We start from the raw sequence: 26,015 nt of genomic DNA on the forward strand, positions 1-26,015 counted from the left end.
TTATTGTTTTTTATGCCTACCAAAGACATTAAAAACACTTAAAATTACCAAACAACTTTTAAAAAATTACCGTTTCACATACAGAATTTCAAAATGAGAATTTTAAAAGAAATTCAATGGTAAATATATATCTCACGGTTCTTGAAAACTTTTACTTATTTTTTTCGTATTTATTATCCTAACAGAAGTACGAGCCTTTCAAATTAAAGTAATTGAACAGTTGAACAATGACGTCGTTTTCTATCAGTTTTGAAACAGCAACGTCTGATCATTTTCTAAGAAATCGAAGGAAATGATGTGATTTGCAAAAGTGTGATTCATCGAATTAGGCTAACATATTACGATCATCAACGGAACACATTGTTTCTGTAAATTATCATTTTTCACAATTTCAGAATTTGCTTCCATTTTTCGGTTTAAAACAATTACTCTTTCAAAGCATCATCATAATCATGCTTCTTTTTCACTTTCGATACTACGTGGGGTCTCGTTTTTCTAAGTTTCTTTCGAAATTAATTTTTTCCAGATTTGCAATATTTGATTTTACAGATCCTAGATGCTTCTTCGCCTTTTGGTCACATTTCTCTGGTTAATTTTAATATCTCAATCAAAGCTCGACTCTTGTGAGCATTGGATTAAACAACTCGGTGATCTTGATTTCTTCACTGAAGCCCAAATACGAATGGTATGTATGCATCAAAAGGAATGGGTTAAGGATAGAGATGAAGAAGCTGGAAAAAAGTTTTTGGAAGTTACTACAGGTCAGCGATATTTCAATTGAAAATACGGAAATTTTTCATAAAATTATTGAAACAGTAATTTTTTGCGCATAAGTTTTTTTTTGTGCGGACATTTAAAAAAAACCTATTTTTGTATTAAAAGTTTCCAAAAAAAAAATTTAATTAAATTGCTTATAAGGTCTCAAAAAATATCCCGGAGCTTGTTGGCGACCAAAAAATTTTTTTTCGTCACTAGAAACATGCTCAAAATGCATTTTATTGAGCTTCTAGTAAAGTAAAAACCCAAATGATGTTTCTAAACATGAATAACTAAAATTGAAAAAAATTACAGACAATCAGTTGAAATACCTACGACATGTTGAACAGTGCACAAGAGAAAACTGCGTGAGAGATGCTAGACGAAAGGTTAGTTTTAGTGTCTTACTGGCACTCAGGGGAACAAGTTTCGCGGTCCTGTGGTGTAGTGGTTATCACGTCTGCTTCACACGCAGAAGGTCGCCGGTTCGAACCCGGCCAGGACCTAGTTTTGTTTTGTTGTTTTGCATAATCTTGAATGGTCACAATAGCCAAAAGAGGCTGGTCAGGTCTTTGGAGAAATTAATCTTCATAGTATTTTTTTGAATACTCGAATTTTTAATTCAGAGACGAGCAATATCAAAATCAATTCGAAAAGAGATCCGAATGATGTCCCCGGCAGAAGTTCGTGATTTGGGAATTGCAATGAATGGGCTCAAAAATAGACAAATCGATAATATAACTGCATGGGATCTTCATACTCTTGTCCATTATCCAGACAGTGCTCCCGGAGCACATTGGGGTCCAGCTTTCCTTCCGTGGCATCGAGAATTTCTACGACAATTCGAGATAGCTCTACAGACGGAGGTACCAACTGTCACATTACCCTACTGGGATTCAACTCTTGATCAAGGTAAGTTTTAACACACTGAAATGTCTAAATTAGAATTTTTAAATAAGTCTAAACAATTTGACAAATCGAATAATAATTCTCACCAACATATTTATACTTTTGCAGGCCTTCCTGATGAATCTGACAGTGTTCTATGGACAGATGAACTCCTTGGAAACGGAAATGGTTATGTGAAGACTGGACCATTTGCAAATTGGGATACTAATGTTTTTATGCCACTCAGTCAGATTCCAGTAAAGAAATTATACAGGTTTGTTGTTATTGTGAAACCAAACATATCTACCGTTTCACTACCTTTATTTGATGTGGCACTGGTGAATACAAATATTGCCTATTCGTCAAATTTGAATTCATTTTTTTTTTAAATTTTCTTTCCAAAATTTCCATGAATCCAAAACTTTCCAAAATTCAACAACGACATTTCTATGAAACTTAATTGACTAATTTATGATAAGATAAGAACACGTGTTAAGAGAAATTGCACAGTGCTGTAGTTAGTTACTGGGAATGAAAAAAATTACAGTTTTACAACCTCTATTTGAGGTGGTATTGCCGAATAGAGATATTTCAATACAAGCAAGGGATGAACAAAACTAAAGCAAAAACGTTCAATTTCGTTTACATAAAATCACCAGAGTTTCCTACCTTGATTGCACACCCAATTGATTTTACAGATCAACTGGTGGAAGAGAACAAGATCGTTTAATGACACCAAAAGATGCCAATTGGATCATTACAAGGAAAAACTTTAGGTAAAGAAGTTTTAACAAGGGGAAAGATTTGTCTAGATAAGGAGACTTTCGAAATATTTTACAAAATATGTTGGAGAACAGGGGTGCGCGGTAATCGGAAATTTCCGGAAATTGCCAAAAATTAAAATTTCCGGCAAACGGCAATTCCGGCAATTGCCGAAGTTGCCGAAATTGCCGAAAATTCTATCGCCGATCCGCAATGACCGCGCTGATGGTGAAGCTATGAGACTGTCTTAAATTTACATGAATCACAAAAAAAAACTAATTTTAATTGTTTCAAATTCTTACTGTTTCACTGTGTCCATAAAAGTATTAGTTTTAAATTGCAACTATTAAACTGCCTACCTCAGATAAATCGAACCACGCAGGCGCCGCTCCAAACCACGCAGGCAACGCCTACAAACCACGCTCAAGAATGCCAGTCCCTGCGCGGTTTCAACGCGTTGCCTGCGTGGTCTTGCAGCAATGGCAGTTCGCAGCCCGCTCCTTCCCCTTCCTACCGTTTAACCATCTAAAACGCAAATTACGATTGTTTTTCAAACATATTGTTTATTTATAAACTAGAAAACAAAAAAATTCCAAAAAAGTTACATTCGAATATTTGGGGAATTAACGGGATTAGAAGAAATTTGAGAATCACAATCACTATTCAGGATAACCTGTCAGGGGTAACGGAAAATATTGGTAAGTTTAAGATGGTTTTGGGGAAGAATGGGCGTTTTTGGTAGTTAATATCCAAAATAGAAAGGAGAAGCAATAAATTAGATAAAAATAAGAAGAATTATGAGACATTCAAGAAGTAGAAGAAGTAATTGTCTATTGTGATCCAGAAAGGGCGGAGCAAACACTTCGAACATCCCAAATAATAATCACACGATTATGGCCACCGGTAACTAGAAGTCCGAGAGTTTCCTGGAGATGAATAGCAGTGATTCCAGTATGGATTTCATGTGGAATTGCAAGTGGAGTGAGGCTAAATATGAAAATTACTTTCATCAACCATTTTCTTCACAACTTACTCACTGATAAATTGTTGGAAAGGCTGTGACGAGGAATCTACCGGAAAGTCCTGCATTGACGGTAACATCGACCTCCGACCTTGATTCCGATATCATGGGGAGGAGGTTGGCATATTTAGCTGAAAACATATATTTAGTTTCGTAAAGACGTGGAAAACAAACATTAAAGTGCTTTTCGCAAGAAAATAACGGAAAATTTTAAGTAAAGTGGGAAAAAAATTAAAAGAAAAAGTTGTCCGAGAAGAGTACGCAGCCATTGGCCTAGGAATCCCGAGCGTGGCTGAACGTTGGCTGCCTGCGTGGTATGTAGGCGGCACCTGCGTGGTCTTGCAGCCGCTGCCAATAGCTGCCCACAGTCGAGTCGCCTGCGTTGTTTCTAGGCGTCACCTGCGTGCTTTTGGTTGCCTGCGTGGCCTTGTCGCGTTGCCTGCGTGGTGGGCAGTCACCTGCGTGGTTTGGAGCGGTGCCTGCGTGGTTCGATTTATCTGAGTACGGAATCCGAAAATGCATACTTGCAGCCAGTTAACCTTCTGCCACGATAAAACATTTGAAAGTATGCATGGACTGAGCCATGTTTGGGTTGGAGGATTTATGTATGTTATCAGGTAAGAACTAATGTCCCGATATCTTTATGAAAGTTAAAGTTCTACAGAGTAAGTCCAAATGATCCAACATTCTACATGCATCATGCGTTCATTGACAATTTATGGGAAAAGTTCAGACAAAATAGTCAGACGAGAGAAGAAAGAGAAAACCAATGGGCAACGGTAAGTTTTCGTTTTAATATCGAGGAAAATGGAACCGAAAAAATACTGAACGTTTCCCAGCTGCAGTATTTTATTAACTACGAAAAACAGTGTTTTTTTTTTTTTAATTTTTGAAATTAAAATTTCAGAAAAACTGCAATGACAATCACGGATTTGATGTTCAAATGAAGCCATTCACAATTCAAAATCGGGATGGTCTGTCAAATCAATACACGGATGAATGGTACGAGTATCAGCCTGTCAGACACTGCTCAGAACAGGATGCCACGTGTGATTCTCCATTTTATTGGTGTGATATGAAATTATGGAGATGTAGGAGTAGGGTGAGTTGGGGAGTTTGGGAGATTTTTGGTTAAAAATTCGAGATGTTATATTTGAGCTCTAAAATGGGTCAGGGTAAAACACCAAAAATATATTTAAAAAATATCTGACTGAAAATTAAAAAAAAAATTTGCAAGGCTGTGCATTTCAGGGAGCGCAACTTCACGGTTGCCTGTTGAAATATTTTCGTTCAGTTTTTCTTCAAAATTTTTCAAGAAGACTCAGCTCTTAAAAAATCTCAAAATTAAAGTTTTTTATCATAGTTCATATCTATGTACTTGTATGCAGAACGCTCGTTTGAAACATTAAGTTTTAATGTTTAAAAAATTTCATAAAAAAGCTTGTTGATAAGCATGAAATCAAAATGGTTTTTTTTTGAAAATTTAATCGTTACAGTTTCTAACAATTTTTATAATCACTTCCTTTTTTTCCACAGTATTGATTGACGACCACATAATCGTTTTTTTGAAGAAATAGAACATAAAATTAGCAATCTGATTTTCAGGTGGTATACGGTGGAAACTGTACCGGATACGAAGGAACTCAAATATGTTACAACTCCGTGTGCAGTCAGGGAAAATGTGTGGTTCCGCCACGAGTTCGATCAGCAACCAAATCTCGAATTGAAGACGGAAATATGGGATTTAAGGAAGTAGTGTGGGCGAAGACAGTGATGCTTGACAAAGATGGAAAGGGAATTGAGGATGAACTATCTAGAATTGTGATTACTGATTTAGAAACTAATCAGACACAAATCGTGTTTCATTCCGGAGAAACTGAATATCCAGAGATTCCGGTGAGATATTATTTTTTGAAAATAAATTGAAAAATAATTTTTCAGGGAACTGTTTATTTGAGCATTCCTAAGCCCAGAGGAGGAAAAATGTCTCGTGTCTCTCTGGAAGCAAGAGATCAATTTGGAAGATATTGTCAAGCCCAATGTATAAATAGTACAAGTGAAAGATACCAGGTTAGAGATTTGGCGAGCGTTACAGTTTTGCAAAATTTTAGATTTTAGTGAAATTCAGCTTTTTTTGTTGAAAGTTGACCTCCCAAAAGTATTTTCCGAAACTTACCTAACCCAAAATTCTACTCCTTTTTCAATATCCATAAATTTAAATATATCGAAAAGGTTCTAGGTTTGCCAGCCTTTCCTCAACATTTCTCTCAACTCGGAACACTCATCACCTGTTTCATTCACTCATTCTATGTCCTCCAGAACGTGAGATTTTATTGTATCATCTACTATGTCTACAACCAAATATAAAATTTCAGATTCCTTGATCTCGATTTATCAGTTCATCCTCGTCAAATGCGACCAGAAATGCCATATATTGTATTTGCATGTTCACGCAAATTGGTGACAAGTGCAATGATCAAACAAGCTGCTGAACTTGTGAGAGCCCCGGTTTCACATGAAAATTATGTGTTTTTCCGAGTGGCGGTTTTCCGGGAGGAAACTTCAAGTTATCAGGTAAAAATTTATAGAAGTTGAGATGTTAAAAAAAAAAAAACTTACTAATTATGAAAAAGAGCCCAATAAATATTAAATTAAAGATATTACAAATTTCGAAACGTGGAAATTTTCAGATCGAAGTTTCTCCATATTCTGATGTTGGACCAATTTTCTCATCATCTATAGAAAAAGCTGCATCTGCATTTGACCCAAATATTGTTTTTGTACAGGCTCCAAATCCAGAGTTACATCGAGAAGGTGTTCGAGTTCGAGTCTCTATTTTGAGCAACAATAATCGAGTTCAATGTCAAATAAAATGTACCGAGGTTAGTTGTTAAATATGAATTGATTTAAAATTATATAATATCTGTTTTTCTAGCAGGGCGAAGTATCTAAATTAAAACGATAAAAATCAAATAAAAACCTTTTTTCAGAATTTTGTTGCATAACAAGTTATAGCCGCAATGAATTTTTTGCAACTCTTCCTATAAAAATTTGTAAAATACTGAGAAATTTTGTTAGTCTTTTGATTTAGTTTTTGAAAATTTTTTTATAACCTAAAAATTAAATACAAGGTTGAAAAATAATCCGGATAAAAAAGTCATTTCTGCTAGAGAAATTTAGTTATTTACACTTATAATTTGCTTACCGTTTCATAGCGCAAATAACTTCATTTTCAAAGCAATCTTGAAGTTAGCAACATTGAAAATATTATTTTTGAAATTTTTCCAGAAAGACGGATCGATGCACGAGTGTAACGGCGACGTCGATCTACACACAGATACTACGCTATCACAAGAAGATGTATTCACATCAGATCCTCATTCACTGCCAGTTCTCGGTTGGAATATGAAAGGACATCCATCAATTTGGAGGCATAAAATGCCATTTTTGACATTCCATTGTTAGATTCTACTGTTTTTTATCCAACTACTGACCTCCATAGATTGTTGATTTACACAACGGGTATCGTATGTTATATTTGAAAAAATTAAATTGTTTCATTAAAATTCGTTGTTTTATTTGATATATTCTGAAATTATCTCGCAGGAAATATTTTATCTTTTTTCAACAATTTGAGTACAATCGGGGGAAAGCTTCTTCCTGTTTTGGACCTTTTTTGAGTTGCCGTACTTCGGCTATAGACACGCGAGTAGGCTTAAATCATGTTGAAGGTAGGCAGGCAGGAATTTTTATGCCTAGATAGAAACCATATCAAAAATGCTAAATGATATAGGTTGAGTTTCTGAATATTATTTTCTTGCACATGACTATTCTGTAGTCTAGGTATATAATTTGATTTGAAATTTTTTATGAAGTTTTACTGTTTCACCACGTGCTGATAACAACCGAAGTTAGTTTCATCTCCGTTTTCGTTTAATTTCCGTTGGGATGGGTTTAAATGTTTTTTCTTTGTTTTTAACGTTTTCCATAGCATCCGCATCTCTGCCTGATTTGGGATATCCGGGATGGACTTGCGATCCATCTCTTTATAAAAAGTAAGTTTTTAAATACTCAAATGTTTAAAATGTGTTAACTCAGAAGCCAACAAGTCCCAACTTCCGCCCATTCTGTTCGTTTCTCTGATATTAAAATCATTGGAGCACTTGGGGATTCATTGACTGCTGCAAATGGAGCCGGAGCACCAAAAGGAGATCCATTGGCTGTAATTTTGCAGTATAGAGGATTAGCATTTCAATGTGGAGGAGACTCTTCACTAGATGAACATGTAACTGTTGCAAGTGAGAATTTTACATTAAATTTAGAACAAACCTCGGCTTTTGCAATTATGCAACTTCTTGCAGATGTTATGAAGAAGTTTAGTCCTAATATAATGGGATACTCTACTGGAATTGGTAGTGCTAATGTTTGGGAAGTGTCAAAGTTGAATCAAGCCGTCCCTGGAGCCCAGGCAGCTGATATTATTACTCAAGCCAGAGCTCTTGTCCAAATTATGCAAAACCACAGAGATGTTTGTTTATACTGAAGATCTAAAGATCACAATCAAAATGTTTGTAGATTGATATCAAAAATGATTGGAAGCTTATCAATGTATTTATTGGAGCAAACGACATGTGCCGTTATTGCGAAGAAAAGGAAAATGTTTGTATTTACATGATTAGGGGAAGGTTTTATGATTTTCTGATTATAGGGAATTCACTCGAAAGCAAATTGGAAACAAAATGTGACAACTGCAATTCAGATTTTGAAAGATCATTTACCAAGGTATTTCAAACATTTAGGTTATAGAGAAAGTTATCAGATATGTCATACTTGCAAACTTATCGAGAATGACAATACTTCGAATAAAAAACCCTGGGAAAAAGAGATTAAAAATTGCGGCTTAAAAACTTCAATGTTTCAACGTTTTATATGCGTTTTATATGCAGAGTATGAAACAGTAAAAAATATTACTGGTAGCCAAGAATTTTAATACGGCGTTAGCTGTTTCCGAATTCTGTACAAAATACGATATTATTTTTTTATCAAATTTTTTCTGATAAATAGACTTGACAGTAAACATTTATAGGAAAGTTTTCTAGAATAGAAATCATCATAGTGGAACGGAAAATTACTTATAGAATTGGGGAAGCATGTAATATTTTTGAAAACAATATAAACTCTAAATTCCAGGACAATTGTTTCAATGACTGGAATGTTCGATATGAGAATGCTTCGTCAAATCGACCATGATAAATATTTCTGTGATGGACTCCATGTATTCGAATGTCCCTGTGAAAAGAAATCTTCATTCACAAATGATGATGTCTCCCAAGCCTGTCATTTATACATGGATGCTCAACAAGAAATTCAAGATTCTGGAATATTCGATACATCAGATGATTTTACTTTTGTCCTTCAACCATTCTTTAATGGAATCACAATTCCTCCATTGAAACCTGACGGAGAAGTGAATTTAGATTGGTTTGCACCAGATTGCTTCCATTTTTCAAGACTCGGGCATGCAAATGTGGCAAAGCACTTGTGGAATAATATCGTTCAACCAGTTGGTTCTAAGAATCATATCGTAAATCTTTCAGATCCAACAATTCCTTTAAATTGCCCTGATGCAACCTGTCCATTTATCAGAACCACTAAAAATAGTGTTGACTGCTCCAAATATTTCACTGCTTGAGTATTTTTTTTGTAACCTGGTTATTCTTGAATAAAATTTATGCACCAAATGAAGCTTGGTGGGTTTATTTATATAATGGCCAAAGTTAATTCGGTTTTGAAAATGACGATTATTTCATGAAGTGTCCAGAATTCAACGATTTCCAAAAATTAAAACCTCCAGCAATAATAAAACGTGTTTTCATTTTTCTTTGTTTTAATGGAAAACAACATTTTTCAGACATTTTTCACCAGAGTTCTTTAATTTTGAATTATTTATTTCAATGTTTGAGTGGAGTTACGATTATAGGAATCGCCGCACTCCCCTGATATAAATGTTATGAAATAGAAAAAAAACGGAATATACTATTTAATCCCCAATTTAGATACATAGAAGACTCTAATTTGAATTTGAAAATGCAGAATTAAATCCTAATGATTTTTGGAATAGAGTTCGGGTTCAAAATATCGGAGTGAATATATATTTTCATACATATGAATAATGATAAAACAAAACTTTGAAAGTAATATTTCCTTTTATGTGCCAGTGGAACACTGAAAAAATTTAGGTACCAAATAAACAAGTGATAAGTACTTCCGTTGATGTTTCATTTGCATTGTATAATATTTTCAGAAAAAAAAGTGCATTCGATCTTCAAAACTCCTTCAATGACAAAAAAAGAAGTAATGAATACCCAGGTTGGCAACAAGAATGTGCGGAAAATTTGCCGAATTTGCCGAGCTCGGCAAATTTTGAGATTTGCCGCACACCCCTGGTTGGCAATGTTTCCAAATCTGTGACTTTCTTAAAAGCTCTTTATAATCACCATAAATAGTTGAGTTTCTAATCATTTTCCTAAATGTCTTCTATTAAAAAAGCAGGTCAGACCACCCATAACACATTCCTTTTGTCAGCTGACGCCTTTTTGACGCTTTCTGTTCATAATAATAGCATGTTTTAACACTAATAAATTCGAACACATGATGATCATCGATGATATATCTTTCTCGAGAAATCAGTTCTACGTACTAATCACATTGTTCTCCCATTTTATCCCCACTTTTTGGTTTTTTCTTCTTTATCTGCCGAATTCTCGTTGATTCTTGTTCGTTTTAATCACTCTTCGATGTCCAATGGCGGATGGCTGTTGATTTGATTTGAAATCTCTCTTTCATTTTTTTTTGTCGATGACTAACGTTTTTCAATCTTACAAATAAATAAAAAATTAAAATGATTTTTTTTCTGTTTCACAAAACTATTATTTTGGAACACTCAACTTCACAACAGTAGGTTTCAGGTCGATTGTAATTATTTTTTCAACATTCTAAATTTTTGATGTAAATAATAAGTTAAATATCTATCTATTTTCCTACAAAGCCATCTACTCCTGTCATGTACCGACTCGCATTTCTAGAATACAAGTTAACGATTTTTAAACTAGCAACTCGTGAATTCTCCTCCTCCCAGGCACGTATTTTAAAAACGAAAAATTCGCGTTAATGCGTCAATTCAAAAAATAGGAAAATCGGCAGGCAACAGTAGGCGTTCATATAGGCAGGCATACAGGTAGGCAAGCATCAAGAAGTGTCTGCCTACCAAATATAGCTTCCGAAATATGCCCTTTACCTTTAGCATGTGTCTCCCAGATGTTATCTCTACCCAAATTCTTGTACCTACACTTAACCTCACCTCCGTGCGATTCCTTCTCGCCCGATTCTGTGTATTAGTCACTTACAAATTTTTTCGAAAGGATTCACAAGTTTTCCCTCCGTTTTGTTCCAATTTAATTCCACTTGAAAGACTCCGAAAGTAGGTGAAAAAACCACGAAAACTGTGCGAAATATGTGGGGAATTTATTAAGTTTGGGTTTTTCAAAAATTTCTGTTTCAGATTTGACATTTATTTGTAATTTTTCTACATGTTTCTAATTGAACGTCGATAAAATTTATATTAACCCACCCTATTAATAATCTTATCAACTCTTTAAGTTTTGGTTAGTATTCTAGTAATTTTGATGGGATAAATTTTTCTGTTTCAGATCCAAGATTAATTTGCAACTTTTCGTCATGGCTCTAATTGGGCCCAAAAATTGTCTTTCACAATCCAAAAATAATTGTCTATTTGAAATTTTTCGGCACTTCAAATTTTTGAATTTGCGAAATAATTTTCTTAATATTACAAATTTTTGAAAATCAGTTTAAAGGAACATGCTGTTTTTCTGATTGGGTCTCACGATCTCATTCATAGTGGTCGCTAATAGTAAGGCGCCATATTTTACAAATTTCTTCAACTGATGTAAAAAAATAGTTCCACGTTTCCTCGAAAAAACTATTATATATTTTTGAAAAATGTAAATTTTCAGAAAAGATTTTTTATTCTGTTTCAAGTTTGAGATTAATTTTCATTTTTTATTTAAAAAATTGTTTTTCGACCTGAATGTTTGGTAAACCATATTTATTGAAAATTAAAATAATTTTTGATACCGTTTGCTTTTTCCTTTTGACTATATTAGTTGTAGTAAATACTTTTGCTAAGTTCAGCAATTTATCTTTGTGACTTGTATTTATTTTTACACCACCTGAAACTGAAAATGTGTTCAGTTTCAAAACTTCCTGTTTTAAGCACTTTCCAACAGGAAAACAAGTCCCTGTCTTTTTCAAATTATAATTGCCACTAGAAATGAAAATTTCAATAAATCAAAGAATTTTTCAAATTTTTCATTCGTACCATCCACTAATCATCTCATCAATTCGGAATTTATTGCGTCCTCAAAATTCTGTCAATTTTCTGCAAGAACCTCGAAGAAAACAGTATGAATTCCTCGAATATTTCTATTTCTCCCATCTCCAATTAGTCACTCACTTGAAAACCTTCTTTTTTTGTTCCTCATCTCAATTCAGAACACCTTTTTCTTTCCTTTTTTCTCCTTTTTCTAATTCCTTCTTTTCACGAACTTTCGACCTTTTTTGTCACTCATTCTCATTTATTTTCCCCCTCCTTTTTTGTGTGTTTACCACTGTGATTTACTGGTTCGATAGACAGTCAGACGTCTTCTAGTGAACGAGTGACATTTTCAACGAATTTTAGAAATAGATAAGGATCTTAAATTCAGTAAGGGAGAAATGGGTATTAGTTCCTGGTTGAGCATTGAGTAGTCCTCTTACAGTAGAAAATGAAAAATAAAATTTCAGCTTTGACATTTGGCTCATTTTCTCAAATTTGACCCCTCTTGGTATGTATAAAAAAAGTGCCTACCTGGTTTCAGTAATAGTCTACAAGGCGTTTTTTTAATCAAAAGCAAAAGTTGTGCCACAATTTAAATACCTTTGATACTTTGATACATCGAACTAAAGTTTTTTGCCGTAAATGGGGCTCATTTTATAATGGCGTGTTCAAAGAAAAAATCACCGTTTTTTTTCGCCATTTTTTGTGCAAATTTTGAAGAAGAATTTTAATTTAGAGAGTTTATTTAATTGTCTTTTAGGAGCTTCTGATAGCAGTTTAACTTTTTTGTAAACCAAAAAAAACAAGTTGATCGCTAATTTCGAGTTGTGGTAGTTTTAATAATTTTTACTTTTTTTTAGTTGAAAAGAGAGTCTTGATAGTTTTGTAAATCTTCAAGTTTATGATTTGTGAACTCTTCTTTTTACTTCCTAAAAAAGGACATCAACCTCCAGTTACTTGACACCTGACTTTGTTCCATTAGATCTTTATCTATACTTTGATCATGACTCGGTTGGAATTTTTCTCAGAATTCCCCTCACTCACCGTTGGATTTTTGATCAGTATGCTATATAAAATGAGACAATTTGAGTTGATTTTCATTTTCTCGAATTCTTTCCGGTTTTCAAAAAAAAAGAAGCACAAACTAGTCATGGTCACTTCCATCTCATTTTCTACCAGACTAATTGCTACTTTTATGTCAGTTTTGAAATGGTATTCAGGGTGGAGAAAAATAGAATGAATCCAAAGAGATTCGTCCTATGCAAAATTAATGGGTTCTAACAGTTTTTGGTAACCACGTTTACAGGCTAAACATCATACTGTGCTTTGAAGAACATTGCTTTTGTAAGAAGATCAGGAACCCAAACAATTAGTCATTCAAATTTTTTCAGTTTTAAACAGATCAATGAAAATGTAATTACTTTTCAATTTTTATAATTTCCAAATTCAATTCATTCATATAAGTTAAGCTTTCTATTGTTTCCCACGTTTTCTCATCTCAAAGAATTTTTGAAATCCCGGTCGTATAGTTAGGCTAGGGCTTCCATGTAGGCGCCGAAACGTCTCATGCCAAACGCACAATTGTTTTATTTTAATTTTTTAAATTTGGTTTTCATAAAACTGATTGAAGTGGAAAAATTAGAACTTTTAAAATTCACACCAAAATGCAGAGAAAAGGCGTGTCGCCGGTAGACGCCAAGGCCTGAAACCGCGTTGACCTACCACTGAAGCCCTATAGTTGGCGAACCTAAGTGTACGAGGCAGGCGTTGGGTACTTTAAAGGCGCGCAAACTTTTCTCTTACAGAACAAACTCTTTTCTGTTAGGTTAACGGGAAAATACTAATTTTTGTGATCTCACTCCTCTCAAAAAACGTTTCTATTGTACCTAGATTTCAAGTTAAATTATTTAATTAAGAATGCTGTTTCAAACTTACTTCTTTCTCATTATGACGACGCTACTTTTCACTACTGCACATTCACGAGGATTATCCAAAGTGAGTGCTTGGAAAACAACTGTTTTAAATTTTTTTTTTTTGAATTTTCAGCAAATAGGTGAATATGAAAAGGCAGCGGGTCTATCACCCGATAACAAAGTTCCATGTGAAATGCCGGCCATTACACAACAACTTCCAACTCGAATTCGATCAAAGTGAGTTTTATATTTTGAATTTCCAAAAACTCATGTTTCATCAAGGTTATAAGAATTGCAACGAAGTTTTAAATTTAATAAAGTCAATCTTTCTTGTTTCATCTTCCTATTAAAATCATTTTGTTTATATTGGGAGTAATCAAAGACACGCCCGAATTAAACAAATTTCAGAATCGAATTAATTTGGCAAAACGTGGAAAGAGGTGGAGATTGTTGGATTGAGATGGCTCAAACAAGAAATGCTCTCCTCCGACTAACGTCTGCTGAAAAATCAGTAATCCTTCGGAAATCAAGAAAAGAGTGCAAAGTTCCGTCTGTTGTACAAGCTCTTCCAGAAAAATATCAAAAGAAGATTTCGGACATTTGGGAGAAAAATATAAATGAGAAAGTGAAGAAAGAGAAAGACTGTTGGGATCAACAAAAGAAAACGAGGTGAGAATGCTTTGCTTGATCAAGAAAAAATGTTTTATATGATTTTGCATTTAATGGAGCTTTTTTTATGAAAGCTCAAAAGCTTCATGTTCTTTAATTTATCTACTTAAAAATTTAAGTTTTGCTGATTCTAGGAATCAGATATTTGAAGTATATACATTAAAATGATGTATGCAATCTAGAAATATCCTTTGTTTTAGTTCCGCGTAGTTCAGCATCTCCAATTTTTCGAAAAACAGAATTCAATTTTACCTTTTATTTTATTTATTATTTTTAAAATAACCTGGGTTAAAAAGTTCAAGTTGAATTAAAGCCGTTTGTGATACTTTTTAACAAAAATCCAATCAATAACAAAAATTCCAAATTCGACTTAAAATAAAAACTTATGGAAACAGTGCTGTTTTATTCGAGCAAAATACAAATTTTGCCTTTTTCGAAAACTTCAGTAGATTTCGTCTTCCCTGTTCATATTTCTCATTAAAATAAAATCAAAGGATCTAAGATTTATTAGCATTTCCCTATTTGTCAATTTTTCTCCTTACAATTGTTTGAACGTTAACATAGTTCAGAACACAAAAACTATAAAATAGTCATTAAACTGATTAACTGTTCAGACAATCACTATCATATCTGAAAATGTGATTTTGGAAAACAAAGAACTGACTTGAAAGAGTGTTCCGATTTTTGAGAAGTATTAAAAAATTACCGTTTCACACTGTGAAGATATGCAAAGTGACACATGTACAAACGAAACTTTATCAATCTCGCGAATATATATATACTCAGACTTCTACTTCTCAACCTTCCAATGGGAGTGAAGTTTCATCCACCAGCTTTCGAGTGTGCTCTTCCACACTTCTATAATCGACTGGAGCAGAGTTTACAGGTGAGAAAAATGGGGTTTGAGTCCTACGTGTGCAAAAAATGAGCGCATGCCTCGTGTAGGCAGAAATGAGGCACGTATGAGGCCGCACTTGCCAACCTTCAAAACCTCAATATCAAGTTTTAGTTTCGATAATATTAAATTAAAAATAAGTTTTGTGGGACTAATCCTGAATACGACGTCAGTGATTGGAAATACAAGAAAAGACAGGATTAATTGGATATTTTTTCCTTGCAAAAAATAAACCGCATGAAACAGTATATATTTGTGAGTTTTAAAATTTTAAAATCATTGCCTTGTAATATTCTGAGGAGGTCATTTACAACATTTGAACAAATAATTAGTACTTTTTCGTGATCATAAATCAAATGAGAGTATAGAGACTGAACCACTTGAAATTCAAATTGTCTGTCCGTTCTTTTTTACGTGTTTGTAAGTGTCATTTTGGTCGGGAATAGCCAATCAATGAACTTTAATTGCACTTTTCAAAGTGATCGACATCACCAAAAAGTTTGACATTAAAATTGGAAAAATAGGAATAGGGAAGAAATTCTTAATTCTTACGAGCACTAATAAGATAAAACATAAAAGTTGTCTAGCTGCAAAATTTGGCAATTGTTGGCAATGATTTTTTAATAAAAATATTTGTAGGATTTCAAGACGTTCTGTAGTTCTCAACTCCTCGTTGTTGTAAGATGTTCATGATATTTTCTCCTTTGATGTTCAGTCAGTAAAACGTTGTATTTGGCAATTTTTTAGATCTCTTCTTGAAACAGTTTTTTTTTGAGAAACTGGCAAAAATAGGAATATAATCCAATTTGAACAAACATCTTTTTTTTACTGTTTCATTAATGTTTGATGAAATGCATCACATACATCAATACAATCGTTCGGAAACTCTTTGTATTTTCATCACATGTTAATTGGAATTACAAAAATTAAAAACGACAAGGTTCTCTCATTTTTCTTCCGCAACCCTCATGTGCCCTTAATACCTTAAGATTTTCCATCAAGTAGATCAAAATTTAGAGATAAAAATTCTCTCACTCGAAACTCATTTGGACCGCCTGTCAGTTCGTAAATATGTAGATAAGATCGGAACAAAGTTCGAATTTCCAAAGAATTTACGGTTTTTGCAGGAAAAACTGAGAGAAATTTGGAAGGGATACAAAAAAGGAAGAAGCTGTGTAGAGCAAATTGACAAACAAATTCAACTTCTGGAAGCAAATGATATTTCATTGAAATCATTTCAGGTACATTTTTATTAAAATCATTTATAAAAGTTTGTATGATGGATATTTTCAATGCAAGGTTTTACTTGATAATTTTTGAAAATTTCTTTAGGCAATCGGAGATAATTGGTAAAAAAGTGTGAAACTAATATAGAAGGAAAAAAAATTAAGTTGAAGATTTTTGATTAAATTAGAAAATCGAAAAATTGCGGTACCTAAACAACAATTTTATGTAAACTTGAAAATGTCTGCGCCTTTAAAAGTACTGTAATTTTCAATCCCCGTCGCCGTGGATGTTTATTCATTTTCATTGATTTTCTTCAGATTCCTCGAAGTTTCATGTGTTCTTTCTTTCTTTATCGAAAAAATGTTTTCCGTAGCAATCGTATTGTTAGGGGTAAAGTTTTGAATTAGGGCGTCAATAATATTTCGTCGATTTCTTTGGTTAAAAATTGAAAAAAAAAATTGAAAATGGTGACAATCAATTTCTAATTACTGAAAAGTTTGAAAATAACTGAAGTGGAAAAAATATTCAAAATAAAACTATCAAAATGTTCAAAACAAAAAGCCATAGTGAAACATTCGATAATTTCAGATGCCTCCTCCATCAATGTTTAGAAAACAACGAGAAGCTCGAAGAAAGTTAAGAAGACGCTCAAATGTTGCTTGATTTTGGAAATTTAATGTTTTGTTTGTAATATTTAATAACGAAGAAAATAATATCAAAAATGCGGGACGAGATGTGTTTTACAATTTTACAAAAATAATCGTTGCATTGTGGTTGTGCTTTTGATATCATGCTTTCTAGTTTTTATCGGTGAATTTGTATATATTTTTTTTAAGTTGAAATGAATGTACATATACTTTTTGCAAATGTGAGAATTTGATATTGATTGTGAGATGAAAATAATATTTGAAAAATTACTGTTTCACAAATTTTTTTGGTTTCAAAATATACATACATCTCAATTATTCATTCATTCATTTTCGATCTTGTTTTAACCCAAAATGTATATGTTCTTTTTACCTTCATTTTAATGGTCAAGAGTTAAAACGTAAAAATAAAATTGTCTAGAACATCATCATCGGATTGAAATAAACATTTTCACACTTAAAAATTTTTTGATTTCTGAAAATTACGAGTAAAAGTTTTAAAAATATTTCAAAAATAAACTAGAATATGAAATGAATCAGTAGTAAAAAAACTTTTTTGATGAATTTCCAAATTTATGGGAGAAAAAGTGAATACTAGACACTTTAGGACTGAAAATAAATTTTTATTTGAATAATTCTCCTTGCTGGCATTCTTTATTTGCCTAAATTTAAAATAAATTCTAATACATATTTCATTCGAACTTTCTGATTCATTCTTGACATGATCAGTTCCCATGACACATTCTTCACACATTTTTTGCCTAAAACGAAGATTCCATTTGGGGGATTCCCATACGGTCCCGAAGTGAGAGACATTATGCTAATTCAAGAAGCGCAGACAAATTGTTTGTTTTTCTTTTATTATTTGTTGAGTTAGTTTCTCGATCACCGAGCAGCCAGTTCGCAGGAAAAATGACTCATTTCCGATGGACACAGATACTTTTTTTCCAACGAGATTCGATTATTTGCATATTTGAAATAGACAAGAGCAGGAAAAGTTAGTCATTTGTGTTGGCATCATGTAATTTCCTGTTTTAACTATGCTATTTTAAATTCGAAAATTGACGAAAAAAAACTGCAAGGATTAAAAAATTTACGGTTTCAAAAATCATATATATAAAATTGCAAGCATGATTGAAATTATTCCGTCTTTCATCAGGTTGTGTATCAGGTTCAGTATACGGGGGGAGGGGTAAGGGTTCTGTGAAAGTTTTTTTGTTAAATAAACAGCAATTTCAAATTGAAAAATGACGATTTAAGATCTTCATTTCTCAAGAGTAGTATTTGCTAATATTTTTTGAAATGCATAAACATTAATAATACCTCACAACAAAAACTCGATCGATGTCCATTTTGACGCCGTTTATAGGTGTGGTTATAGACACTCATTCAATTTTTATTCTCTCATAAACATTCGGTAACATGCATCCCGTTTCTTCTTTTTTTCTGGATTTCTTTTCCGTAGTCGGCAGTTTTTTGGGCACACCCTGGCATATTTCATTTGAGACGCCAATTATTCAGATTATTTGTTTAATTTTGTATGTTTCGAACTTTTTATATATTTTTAACATAGTTTTTGTTGACTATTATCACAATTTTACGAATGATGACTGTCTGTTTTTCTATTCAGAATTTTTGTGATCTGGTGCATTTGTTCACCATTTTTTTTCGTAAACCTGAACATCTGCACATTTTAAATTAAAAATCCAGACATTTTTAGCAACACTATTTTATTCCTGAAGTTTGACGCATTTTAAAATTAGTTGAAAGATAAAAAACTACAAAAGACTAGCACGTGGAACTTTACAAAAAATTACTGTTTCAGGTTAGTAATTTAATCAAATATGAAATAACACTGATGTTCCACCTGATGCGGGAGTGAAATAATTGAAATTTGATATTTATGTATTTTTTGTTCAATCTTTGTTTTAGTTCCAAAACAACCAAATGGGCACTCGCAGCTAATTGTTGTATTTTTGAATATTCTGCCCATCGGAGTTCCGAAGTATCTGCCTAATTTTTCAAAAATGAGTTTTCTGTTTTGTTAAAAATTCTTACTTCTATTGCTCCAGAACTTTTCGACAAATAAAGTCGTCTCATTTGTTCACAAGCTTTTTCGTTAATCTGAACGTTTGAAACTTTTAACTTGAAAACTCGAAAGTTTTTTTTGCAACGCTATTTAATCCCTAAAACTTGACGCATTTTCAAATTTGAATGAAACAGGAAAAACTGCAAACGATTAACATGGAAACTACTTTAAAATCAAAAAAATAAACTACTGTTTCAAGTTGGAAGTTTATTGAACTATAAAAAAACATTGATGTTCTATCGATCAAAACATATCAAGTAAATTTGAAAAGCGCTCTCGGATAACCTAAAAAATTCAAAAAACAACAATTATATGTAGTCTTCCATCTCTCATTATTCGCCAAGACTTAGGCAACTTGATTCCCGGTTGCCGAAAAATTTCCTAAAGTTAAGACAACTCCGACAATTGCGGGTTTACCACACAACTCTGGTAAGCACCCACAATAACGGACCTTTATGCTCCGTCCACTCCTCCCAACTCACTTCATTGTGTGCTCAAATATTTGATAAAATGATTGTCCCCCATCTTTTGCAATACAATTGTTTGATGAATCATGACCTTATTCTTCATTCCAAATGCAACTCGCCCGAAAACTGTTATGAATTGGAATGGAAGGAAAGGAAGATGTGTTGGAAGAAAATGTGAGCAAATATAGGCGGTTATACTCATAATACCCCTCTCTCTTTAAGAGGGGATTGTTGCATGACCTTGCCGCATCTTGTGCTTTACAACATATTTATTTCTAATAAGAGGGGATAATTGTTGGGTTTGATGGTCCTAAAGTACTTGAGACATGAGTTTACATTGTTTTTATTGGGATAGGAAATGATACTTATTATGAGTAGGTGGAGTTTTAAGGTAGAATCCGTTGTTGGCGTAGGTTCATAAATTTCATTAACGCTTTCAAATTGTTTTTAAATTTGCACAATTATTAGATTTTTTAATTCTTCCACTCATGGCATTTTCCAAATCTAATTCTCTCGTTAAACCAAAGTCTATATTTTTCAATGTAAATTTTGTACCGCTAAAAACCTTCAGGTAGAAAAAATTTTAAAAATTCTTATTAGGGAGAGCAGTATTTTTAATAGGCTTTTTTCGGGTTCAAAAACGATCAATAATTGCCTTTGCCTCACTGTTTCAAACAAAAACTGTTTAATTTTAGTTTTGTAAGTTTTACAGATATTATTTAAACAAATTACATGATTTTCATTTTCAATAGTGAACCGAGTTGGCTGACAAGCAAGAATAAAGAAACAATTAGCCAGGTATTCGTTAATTTTTTGAGAGAACTTTGAAACAGTAATTTTTTTGATTTCAAGTTTTCACAGAGCCGAACTGAGCAGTCTGGAAATCTGCTTCATGTAGAAAAAAAATAGTATTTAAACAAATGTGTTGCCCTGATAGAGTGCTGGAAACAATAAGTTGTTTTCAATTTTTTTTTCAATGAATCACTACTTTCACTGTATCAGAGTAGGATTACCATGTTCTTGTTAATTTAAAATTCCTGCCACGTAGCTCACACTACCAGAAACATCACAAAAACAAAAGACCAGTGCCACAATAAAATCACAGTTTTTCTCTGAATCTTCCAAATTCCCATACTATCTATTTACTTTCAACACGAACAAATATGCCGCTCCGTAGGCTTTTCCGTGAAGCTTTTGCCTCTTTTCTCTTGCTTTTACCACCATGTGTCCTTTCTAATCTGTTGTCAATTTCTCTCTGTTTACTCTTTTTTGATCTTGTTGTCAAACGAGAAAGAGAGAGAGACGTACTCTCTTTCCCTCATGTACAACAATAATACAGTTTACGACTCAAACGGTTCCACGTCACATGATCAGACGGGTGGCAAGGAGGTGCACTGTTTATTTTTTGATTGCATTTGAGCTGGGAGGTTTTCGTTTGGGGAAAATTGTTAACCGTTTTACAAGTCTGATATAATTTGAATAGTTTTCTATAACCCAGTCACATTGATTTTTTAGTTTAAAAATAATTCTCAAAATGTATATCTCTCATCAGTCTGTTTTTCCTTGCAATCGGTAGTTTTTTAAGACTGCATACACTCGAAATAATAAAACTGCGTGGAGTGTACTGCAGAAAACCTCATAATTAGGCCCCGCCTTTTTTTCGTCCACTCACGGGGAAAAGGCAAAATTCGGGGACCAACCAATATCAGGCCGCCGACATCTCATGGGTTCCGCGCGCCGCTATGTTTAACTCGTTGTGGGTGTGGCAAGCTGTCTCCGCCCGCTGCGAGTTAAACATAGCGGCGCGCGGAACCCATGAGATGTCGGCGGCCTGATATTGGTTGGTCCCCGAATTTTGCCTTTTCCCCGTGAGTGGACGAAAAAAAGGCGGGGCCTAAATATTAGGTTTTCTGCAGTACACGCCACGCAGTTTTATTATTTTGAGTGTATCTTCTGTTTCAAAAAATCAAAAATGTTGAGGAGGTTTTTGAACAATTCGAGCAAGAAGTTAATTTCAGTTTTTCAAATTATTGTATTGTTATAAGCGGAATTTTAACGGCGATGACTACAAAACCTTAATTTCCGTACGCACTATCAGTAAGAATTGTAGTTTTCAAGAATAACTTGGCAAATGTTTGAAACAGTAATTTTTGTTACACTCTAATTAACTCGGAATACCCAAAGTTCGAAGAAAAAGGTTGATATTCTGAAACTAATTATTATTAATTTTTATGTGTTGTTTTTGTTGCATTTGAGCAGGGAGGTTTTTGTGTAATGAAAAGTATTTACTATTTCACATATTACTCTGACATGTGTTTTCATAGAGTAGTTATGTTTTCTGTTTTATACTGGTTTTGCATATGACTATTTTCGGAGCCAAATCAGAGTATTTTTGCTTTGCAGCCGGTTAATTGCAATCAAGTGTATAAGTTTCCAAAAAGTTGAAAAAAAAATTATGTGCCCCTTGTGAATTATCGAGGTAGACACTTACATTTAGCAAATTAAATCAGATATTATTTGTGTTTTCATTAAGAATTATAATTTAACAGGATACACAGTCTGATGTTAAAAAATTCCAAGTTTTGAAATTCATCTACACACTTTATTTTTGAAAAAAATGTCAACTAAATTGTTGATAAAGCTTGAAATAGGTGAAATTCGAAAATAAGCCAAAATTCTGAGATTACGCACGACACGTGTCAGAAAAACGTTTTTTAGCATTTCCACTAGGAACTTTTCATAAATTAATTGAATTGAATGCATGAAAGTCCACACTTTGTAACATTAAAGAAAAAAAAACTCAAATAGTTACTCAAATAGTTACTATTTCTTTAATAAAAACAATTAAAAAAACAAAAACTTCGGGAATTAAGAAACGTTGCATTTAAAATTGATCTATGGAATGTTTGAAACAGTAATTTTTGTTAAATTATTAAAAATTGTGGCATATAAATTATCAAAAGTATCAAAATAGGCATGTAGGCCGGCATCCCCTGCGACGACGTGCCTTGAAATCTGTTCTCATTGAAAACGGTTTCCTGGAGTAATCAATAAAGATTGTCCATCTGATAGTTCCATTTCTCTTTTGCATACCAAATTTCTTATCATTTTTTTTTGATAAAATGACTCACAAACATCAACTCCTCCGCCCCACTTCGTCTCTGCTCCTCTTTCTTCACAATTTTCTCTCAATTTTTCACTTTCTTATTGTTTACCTTTCGTTTCCTCGTTTTGGCCGCTTTTCTATATATTTTTGGTTGAAATTCTACACTTCTTTTCTCCCCCCGTCTTCCACCTTTTTTTGGGAATCGAAACATATTACTCATCATCTCCATTTTTGTATATTCATATATTTTCTTGTGTAGGTGTGGGATGCGATGGGACACAGCTTTTGTACACTTCTTTTTTTCAATTTCGAAAAGAATTTTGCAACAAGAAAGGGGAAATTGTGTATAGATTTTGAGATTGAAACATTGATTTTTTTCCTTAAAAAAACACTCATCTCTATAATGATTTTTGTGCTTCTCGCCCGTACCATTACATGTCGGATATTTATCACCAATCATAACATTTTTCACTATTTTGTTCAATATTTGTAAACAACTCGAAACAGTAAAAGTTGGACTCTCTTAAAACTCCAACATGACCGTATAATTGTGAAACTATTTTGTTTTAACTTGGATTTCTCAAAGGTTTTAGTCGAAGTTTCGGTAAAGGTAAATTTCCACGTTAAAACAAAATTAAGCATGTGAACTTCCATTTCTTGAAAATCTCTGCTTGAATTCGTTGAACTTTCAAATAACTTCTTTTTCGACGGATAGATTTTAGCGACGTTTCCATGGGCTTGTTGATTATTTATCAACAATTTGAAACAGTTCATTCACTGAAAATTTGTCAGTATTCAGTATGAGTGAAAATTTCTCGCAGCAAAAAAAATGAGGCCCGGAATTCTTCTCCGATCCTCTGGAACTTTGATATAAAGTTCTCTCGTCTAACGGTGTTCGGAAATTTCCGAGGGGGTTTCGGAACTTATTTTTACTTGCTAAGATGTATATTTATTTTCTTCCGAAATTTTCAGTCCAAACTCATTTTCTAGAATTTTTTACAAAACATCTACAAAAATAACTATTAACACATTATCAACTAATTATTTTAATAACAGTTCAAAACAAAATAGCAGATACTATTATTCAAAATTTGAAGTATCGTTGATGGAATTTTGTGTGAAATCAGAATAGTCTAACATATCTGCATATTATGCTAAAAACTTTTCACAATTTTCTTGATTTTTTTAAAATTTCAGTCAACGTTTTAGTTTTAAAATGTTTACTCCAAACTATATATTTTGTTGAAAACCTCAAGAGACAAACATGAAGTAGTTGAATTTACAAAATACATCTTAGTTCGATTTAGACAACTTATTAAAATTATTGCCATAAATTTGTTCACTAGTTACAAACAATTGGAAACAGTTAATCTAGTGAATATTTGTATAGTTTCAGAATGTGTTTAAATAGCTCGCAGCATGAAATTCAGTTTTGGAAATCCACTTTGACATCTGAAAAATGAGTTTCATCAAACGATGCTCTGACGAGTCACAAAAAATCAAACATTTTTCCTAAAAAATTTGAGGAACGTTTTGGAAATAATATGGTGGATACATATACAAACAATTTCTGGGAACTTAAATACATCAAATTTGAAGATTATCAACGAGTTCTTTTATTGTCATTTTAAAACAGCAAATATTTTTTATGAATTTTTCAATTTTTACCGCCCTTTCAGTGGTACCAAATCAGATTTATAAGCAAATTGTTGTATTTAAAATTATAAAATACTGTTTCTCTGGTTCAATTAACTTTTGTTGGTAAGAAAATATACCATTACGATCTTCGGCAAGCTTTCTCAGTTCTCTTCCAAGTTTTGCATTTCCATTCTTTAGTATATTTTCTAAATCTTCTTCCCTCTTTACCCTTTGACATGAAGCCAATTAGCATTTTATCGTGTCGATCCAATTCATAAATGCGCCGAGTTTCAATGTGTTTTCTCCCCTCACACATGTACACAATAGAAGGATGTCGGCAGTCGGCGATTCCACTTGAATTTAAATCTTAGTGTGCCGAGTCAGGTGAAGACACCTTTTTATTTGTTGTTTTTATAAATTTTAAATATTATTTTTTCAAGCAGTCATGATTTCGAGTGATATGCGTTTTTGAACATTTTATTACAGTTTCAAAAAAGTCATAAATTCGTTCATTATACATATTGGGTTAGTTAATAATTTTGTGCTTCGAAAGGAAATTTAAATGCATTTATCGATAAATGAGAATAATGGTTGTGAACCTGTTTTGGGCATATTTGATTTTTCAAGCGTTTTAGGTGAAATGGAGGTAAATCACCCGATTTGAGTGTGGTGAAATATATTGGATTTTTGGACAATTAGAAGTAAATACCATGAGAAAATCGAAGTTTTTTCTAGTGTCTCAAAGAATTCTTATTCAAAAACGCTGTCAGCGATATTTCATAAAATACATCTCATGTTTCTTATTTTTGAAAAAAAAAGAGAAAAAAGCACACCCCGCTGTTAGACACTTAACGACTTATTTCTAGTGCTTTATTAACTTTTCAAAATCAGAATCAGTTTTTAAGTAATTTATAATTTTATTAACCATCTACTTTATCTTATTTTATTTTAAAATTAAGGATACATATATCCAAGGTTGCTCGTTTTTGAGATCTGAGCCAGAGATGTGTTTGCTGAGATGGTTTTTAATTTTTTAATGTTTCAGCAAAGTTTGAAATATTGATGATTTTACAAAGATTATTCCACCGTGTCCTTTATGTGAAATTTTTCCCGTTCTAAAGCCGCAATTGTTAAAAAGCTGAATTTTTGAAAATTTCAAGAAAAAACCGTGAAAGAACTGAAAATTCCTTTGAAAATCTAAGTTTTTAACATTTTCTCAAAAATGGATTAAAGGAAATGTTATACTCTGAAATACAATAATGAGTCAGTTGCAGCCTTCGCTCTACCATTAGATGCATAACCACAAATGTTTAATGTTTCATTAAGTTTATAAATTCAGATAATTTTTTAAAAATTATTATTTCTCTCAGTATACCTTCTTTGAATTGGCAATAGGAATCGGCAAGTCGGCTGTTCAAAAATTATCAAATTTAGCAATTTTGTCAAAAATAAAACTCAAAAAATTCTACTGTAAAGAATATACTCTAAAGTACAAAATGTAACTTTTTCCGCCAAAACATGAGATCTAAAGCTTTTGGTTTT

At 32.9% G+C, this 26,015-nt stretch overlaps 3 protein-coding genes, 71 non-coding genes and 1 pseudogene across 75 annotated transcripts; 47 read left to right on the plus strand and 28 right to left on the minus strand.

The window, feature by feature from the left end:
• Positions 1 to 117: 117 nt before the first annotated feature.
• 21ur-3202 lies at positions 118 to 138 on the plus strand. Its single transcript, NR_055752.1, has one exon.
• Positions 139 to 191: 53 nt separating this feature from the next.
• Positions 192 to 212, minus strand: 21ur-9818. The gene has a single exon (NR_055753.1).
• A 261-nt stretch (positions 213 to 473) lies between these two features.
• 21ur-10783 lies at positions 474 to 494 on the plus strand. Its single transcript, NR_055754.1, has one exon.
• A 55-nt stretch (positions 495 to 549) lies between these two features.
• tyr-6 (Tyrosinase copper-binding domain-containing protein) lies at positions 550 to 6,985 on the plus strand. Its single transcript, NM_068586.8, has 14 exons — positions 550 to 761; positions 1,072 to 1,145; positions 1,383 to 1,668; positions 1,774 to 1,918; positions 2,343 to 2,420; positions 3,958 to 4,044; positions 4,092 to 4,206; positions 4,335 to 4,529; positions 5,033 to 5,323; positions 5,369 to 5,497; positions 5,667 to 5,749; positions 5,803 to 6,001; positions 6,118 to 6,309; positions 6,716 to 6,985. The coding sequence occupies exons 1-14, from the start codon at positions 557 to 559 to the stop codon at positions 6,890 to 6,892; spliced, it is 2,256 nt and encodes a 751-aa protein (NP_500987.3). The 5' UTR covers positions 550 to 556; the 3' UTR covers positions 6,893 to 6,985.
• Positions 745 to 765, minus strand: 21ur-13268. Its single transcript, NR_055755.1, has one exon.
• Y73B6BL.283 lies at positions 1,188 to 1,288 on the minus strand. The gene has a single exon (NR_055756.1). It is a non-coding gene; the product is annotated as an Unclassified non-coding RNA Y73B6BL.283 (non-coding RNA).
• Positions 1,190 to 1,262, plus strand: Y73B6BL.t1. The gene has a single exon. It is a non-coding gene; the product is annotated as a tRNA-Val (tRNA).
• Positions 1,996 to 2,016, plus strand: 21ur-10941. The gene has a single exon (NR_055757.1).
• On the plus strand, positions 1,997 to 2,017 carry 21ur-4616. The gene has a single exon (NR_055758.1).
• 21ur-14051 lies at positions 2,234 to 2,254 on the plus strand. The gene has a single exon (NR_055759.1).
• Positions 2,235 to 2,255, plus strand: 21ur-7544. The gene has a single exon (NR_055760.1).
• 21ur-15240 lies at positions 2,751 to 2,771 on the plus strand. The gene has a single exon (NR_055761.1).
• On the plus strand, positions 2,753 to 2,773 carry 21ur-14635. Its single transcript, NR_055762.1, has one exon.
• Positions 2,754 to 2,774, plus strand: 21ur-9358. Its single transcript, NR_055763.1, has one exon.
• Y73B6BL.28 lies at positions 3,237 to 3,655 on the minus strand (annotated as a pseudogene). The gene is made up of 3 exons: positions 3,602 to 3,655; positions 3,444 to 3,558; positions 3,237 to 3,393 (listed from the first exon to the last, which is right to left on the minus strand). Coding segments are annotated over exons 1-3 (326 nt in total).
• Positions 4,228 to 4,248, minus strand: 21ur-13785. The gene has a single exon (NR_055764.1).
• 21ur-9487 lies at positions 4,231 to 4,251 on the minus strand. The gene has a single exon (NR_055765.1).
• 21ur-6578 lies at positions 4,967 to 4,987 on the plus strand. The gene has a single exon (NR_055766.1).
• 21ur-12832 lies at positions 5,761 to 5,781 on the plus strand. Its single transcript, NR_055767.1, has one exon.
• On the plus strand, positions 5,762 to 5,782 carry 21ur-277. The gene has a single exon (NR_055768.1).
• 21ur-14547 lies at positions 6,677 to 6,697 on the plus strand. Its single transcript, NR_055769.1, has one exon.
• On the plus strand, positions 6,678 to 6,698 carry 21ur-13548. Its single transcript, NR_055770.1, has one exon.
• Positions 6,986 to 7,353: 368 nt separating the features above from the next.
• 21ur-13865 lies at positions 7,354 to 7,374 on the plus strand. Its single transcript, NR_055771.1, has one exon.
• 21ur-7992 lies at positions 7,355 to 7,375 on the plus strand. The gene has a single exon (NR_055772.1).
• On the plus strand, positions 7,376 to 9,119 carry Y73B6BL.37 (Lipase_GDSL domain-containing protein; the record flags this gene model as incomplete). Its single annotated transcript, NM_171365.2, has 6 exons — positions 7,376 to 7,482; positions 7,526 to 7,725; positions 7,789 to 7,955; positions 8,003 to 8,086; positions 8,136 to 8,209; positions 8,618 to 9,119. 6 exons carry the CDS (start codon positions 7,376 to 7,378, stop codon positions 9,117 to 9,119), a joined length of 1,134 nt encoding a protein of 377 aa, NP_741427.2.
• Positions 8,319 to 8,339, minus strand: 21ur-7380. Its single transcript, NR_055773.1, has one exon.
• On the minus strand, positions 8,483 to 8,503 carry 21ur-14558. Its single transcript, NR_055774.1, has one exon.
• Positions 8,513 to 8,533, minus strand: 21ur-14333. The gene has a single exon (NR_055775.1).
• A 261-nt stretch (positions 9,120 to 9,380) lies between the features above and the next one.
• Positions 9,381 to 9,401, minus strand: 21ur-9652. The gene has a single exon (NR_055776.1).
• A 344-nt stretch (positions 9,402 to 9,745) lies between these two features.
• Positions 9,746 to 9,766, plus strand: 21ur-526. The gene has a single exon (NR_055777.1).
• A 619-nt stretch (positions 9,767 to 10,385) lies between these two features.
• Positions 10,386 to 10,406, plus strand: 21ur-984. Its single transcript, NR_055778.1, has one exon.
• Positions 10,407 to 11,026: 620 nt separating this feature from the next.
• Positions 11,027 to 11,047, plus strand: 21ur-1414. Its single transcript, NR_055779.1, has one exon.
• A 127-nt stretch (positions 11,048 to 11,174) lies between these two features.
• On the plus strand, positions 11,175 to 11,195 carry 21ur-5756. Its single transcript, NR_055780.1, has one exon.
• A 327-nt stretch (positions 11,196 to 11,522) lies between these two features.
• 21ur-8113 lies at positions 11,523 to 11,543 on the plus strand. Its single transcript, NR_055781.1, has one exon.
• A 73-nt stretch (positions 11,544 to 11,616) lies between these two features.
• Positions 11,617 to 11,637, minus strand: 21ur-12293. Its single transcript, NR_055782.1, has one exon.
• Positions 11,638 to 13,166: 1,529 nt separating this feature from the next.
• On the minus strand, positions 13,167 to 13,187 carry 21ur-9777. Its single transcript, NR_055783.1, has one exon.
• 21ur-13123 lies at positions 13,170 to 13,190 on the minus strand. Its single transcript, NR_055784.1, has one exon.
• On the minus strand, positions 13,171 to 13,191 carry 21ur-7407. The gene has a single exon (NR_055785.1).
• A 436-nt stretch (positions 13,192 to 13,627) lies between these two features.
• On the plus strand, positions 13,628 to 17,440 carry Y73B6BL.44 (DUF148 domain-containing protein). Its single transcript, NM_001392318.1, has 7 exons — positions 13,628 to 13,685; positions 13,729 to 13,817; positions 13,869 to 13,972; positions 14,144 to 14,404; positions 15,191 to 15,290; positions 16,427 to 16,540; positions 17,115 to 17,440. Exons 2-7 carry the CDS (start codon positions 13,740 to 13,742, stop codon positions 17,187 to 17,189), a joined length of 732 nt encoding a protein of 243 aa, NP_001380081.1. The 5' UTR covers positions 13,628 to 13,685; positions 13,729 to 13,739; the 3' UTR covers positions 17,190 to 17,440.
• Positions 13,790 to 13,810, plus strand: 21ur-10167. The gene has a single exon (NR_055786.1).
• On the plus strand, positions 14,032 to 14,180 carry Y73B6BL.285. Its single transcript, NR_055787.1, has one exon. It is a non-coding gene; the product is annotated as an Unclassified non-coding RNA Y73B6BL.285 (non-coding RNA).
• On the plus strand, positions 14,051 to 14,071 carry 21ur-5051. Its single transcript, NR_055788.1, has one exon.
• Positions 14,112 to 14,132, plus strand: 21ur-818. The gene has a single exon (NR_055789.1).
• On the minus strand, positions 14,731 to 14,751 carry 21ur-7194. Its single transcript, NR_055790.1, has one exon.
• 21ur-3463 lies at positions 14,734 to 14,754 on the minus strand. Its single transcript, NR_055791.1, has one exon.
• Positions 15,156 to 15,176, plus strand: 21ur-15693. The gene has a single exon (NR_055792.1).
• Positions 15,479 to 15,499, minus strand: 21ur-7159. The gene has a single exon (NR_055793.1).
• 21ur-7261 lies at positions 15,997 to 16,017 on the minus strand. Its single transcript, NR_055794.1, has one exon.
• On the plus strand, positions 16,174 to 16,194 carry 21ur-3318. The gene has a single exon (NR_055795.1).
• Positions 17,441 to 18,314: 874 nt separating the features above from the next.
• On the plus strand, positions 18,315 to 18,335 carry 21ur-3368. Its single transcript, NR_055796.1, has one exon.
• Positions 18,318 to 18,338, plus strand: 21ur-1029. The gene has a single exon (NR_055797.1).
• A 422-nt stretch (positions 18,339 to 18,760) lies between these two features.
• 21ur-1840 lies at positions 18,761 to 18,781 on the plus strand. The gene has a single exon (NR_055798.1).
• Positions 18,782 to 18,877: 96 nt separating this feature from the next.
• On the minus strand, positions 18,878 to 18,898 carry 21ur-14671. Its single transcript, NR_055799.1, has one exon.
• A 134-nt stretch (positions 18,899 to 19,032) lies between these two features.
• 21ur-14688 lies at positions 19,033 to 19,053 on the plus strand. Its single transcript, NR_055800.1, has one exon.
• Positions 19,036 to 19,056, plus strand: 21ur-2113. Its single transcript, NR_055801.1, has one exon.
• Positions 19,057 to 19,494: 438 nt separating this feature from the next.
• On the plus strand, positions 19,495 to 19,515 carry 21ur-13134. The gene has a single exon (NR_055802.1).
• On the plus strand, positions 19,498 to 19,518 carry 21ur-6900. Its single transcript, NR_055803.1, has one exon.
• Positions 19,519 to 19,775: 257 nt separating this feature from the next.
• Y73B6BL.287 lies at positions 19,776 to 19,915 on the plus strand. The gene has a single exon (NR_055804.1). It is a non-coding gene; the product is annotated as an Unclassified non-coding RNA Y73B6BL.287 (non-coding RNA).
• A 291-nt stretch (positions 19,916 to 20,206) lies between these two features.
• Positions 20,207 to 20,227, plus strand: 21ur-8630. Its single transcript, NR_055805.1, has one exon.
• Positions 20,228 to 20,478: 251 nt separating this feature from the next.
• 21ur-13535 lies at positions 20,479 to 20,499 on the plus strand. The gene has a single exon (NR_055806.1).
• 21ur-8832 lies at positions 20,495 to 20,515 on the minus strand. The gene has a single exon (NR_055807.1).
• Positions 20,516 to 20,956: 441 nt separating this feature from the next.
• Y73B6BL.284 lies at positions 20,957 to 21,088 on the plus strand. The gene has a single exon (NR_055808.1). It is a non-coding gene; the product is annotated as an Unclassified non-coding RNA Y73B6BL.284 (non-coding RNA).
• Positions 20,957 to 21,088, minus strand: Y73B6BL.282. Its single transcript, NR_055809.1, has one exon. It is a non-coding gene; the product is annotated as an Unclassified non-coding RNA Y73B6BL.282 (non-coding RNA).
• Positions 21,089 to 21,805: 717 nt separating this feature from the next.
• Positions 21,806 to 21,826, minus strand: 21ur-5882. The gene has a single exon (NR_055810.1).
• On the minus strand, positions 21,810 to 21,830 carry 21ur-11025. Its single transcript, NR_055811.1, has one exon.
• Positions 21,831 to 22,576: 746 nt separating this feature from the next.
• 21ur-9114 lies at positions 22,577 to 22,597 on the minus strand. The gene has a single exon (NR_055812.1).
• A 678-nt stretch (positions 22,598 to 23,275) lies between these two features.
• Positions 23,276 to 23,296, minus strand: 21ur-1534. The gene has a single exon (NR_055813.1).
• A 239-nt stretch (positions 23,297 to 23,535) lies between these two features.
• Positions 23,536 to 23,556, minus strand: 21ur-7984. The gene has a single exon (NR_055814.1).
• A 579-nt stretch (positions 23,557 to 24,135) lies between these two features.
• 21ur-7990 lies at positions 24,136 to 24,156 on the minus strand. Its single transcript, NR_055815.1, has one exon.
• A 245-nt stretch (positions 24,157 to 24,401) lies between these two features.
• On the minus strand, positions 24,402 to 24,422 carry 21ur-9289. Its single transcript, NR_055816.1, has one exon.
• A 191-nt stretch (positions 24,423 to 24,613) lies between these two features.
• On the plus strand, positions 24,614 to 24,634 carry 21ur-7048. Its single transcript, NR_055817.1, has one exon.
• Positions 24,635 to 25,003: 369 nt separating this feature from the next.
• 21ur-8214 lies at positions 25,004 to 25,024 on the plus strand. Its single transcript, NR_055818.1, has one exon.
• Positions 25,025 to 25,311: 287 nt separating this feature from the next.
• On the plus strand, positions 25,312 to 25,332 carry 21ur-11539. The gene has a single exon (NR_055819.1).
• Positions 25,333 to 25,554: 222 nt separating this feature from the next.
• Positions 25,555 to 25,575, plus strand: 21ur-4522. Its single transcript, NR_055820.1, has one exon.
• A 256-nt stretch (positions 25,576 to 25,831) lies between these two features.
• Positions 25,832 to 25,852, plus strand: 21ur-2048. The gene has a single exon (NR_055821.1).
• The last annotated feature ends 163 nt before the right edge of the window (positions 25,853 to 26,015 follow it).

This window comes from Caenorhabditis elegans, chromosome IV (assembly GCF_000002985.6).
Source record: "Caenorhabditis elegans chromosome IV".
In the NCBI taxonomy this organism is placed as follows: domain Eukaryota; kingdom Metazoa; phylum Nematoda; class Chromadorea; order Rhabditida; family Rhabditidae; genus Caenorhabditis; species Caenorhabditis elegans.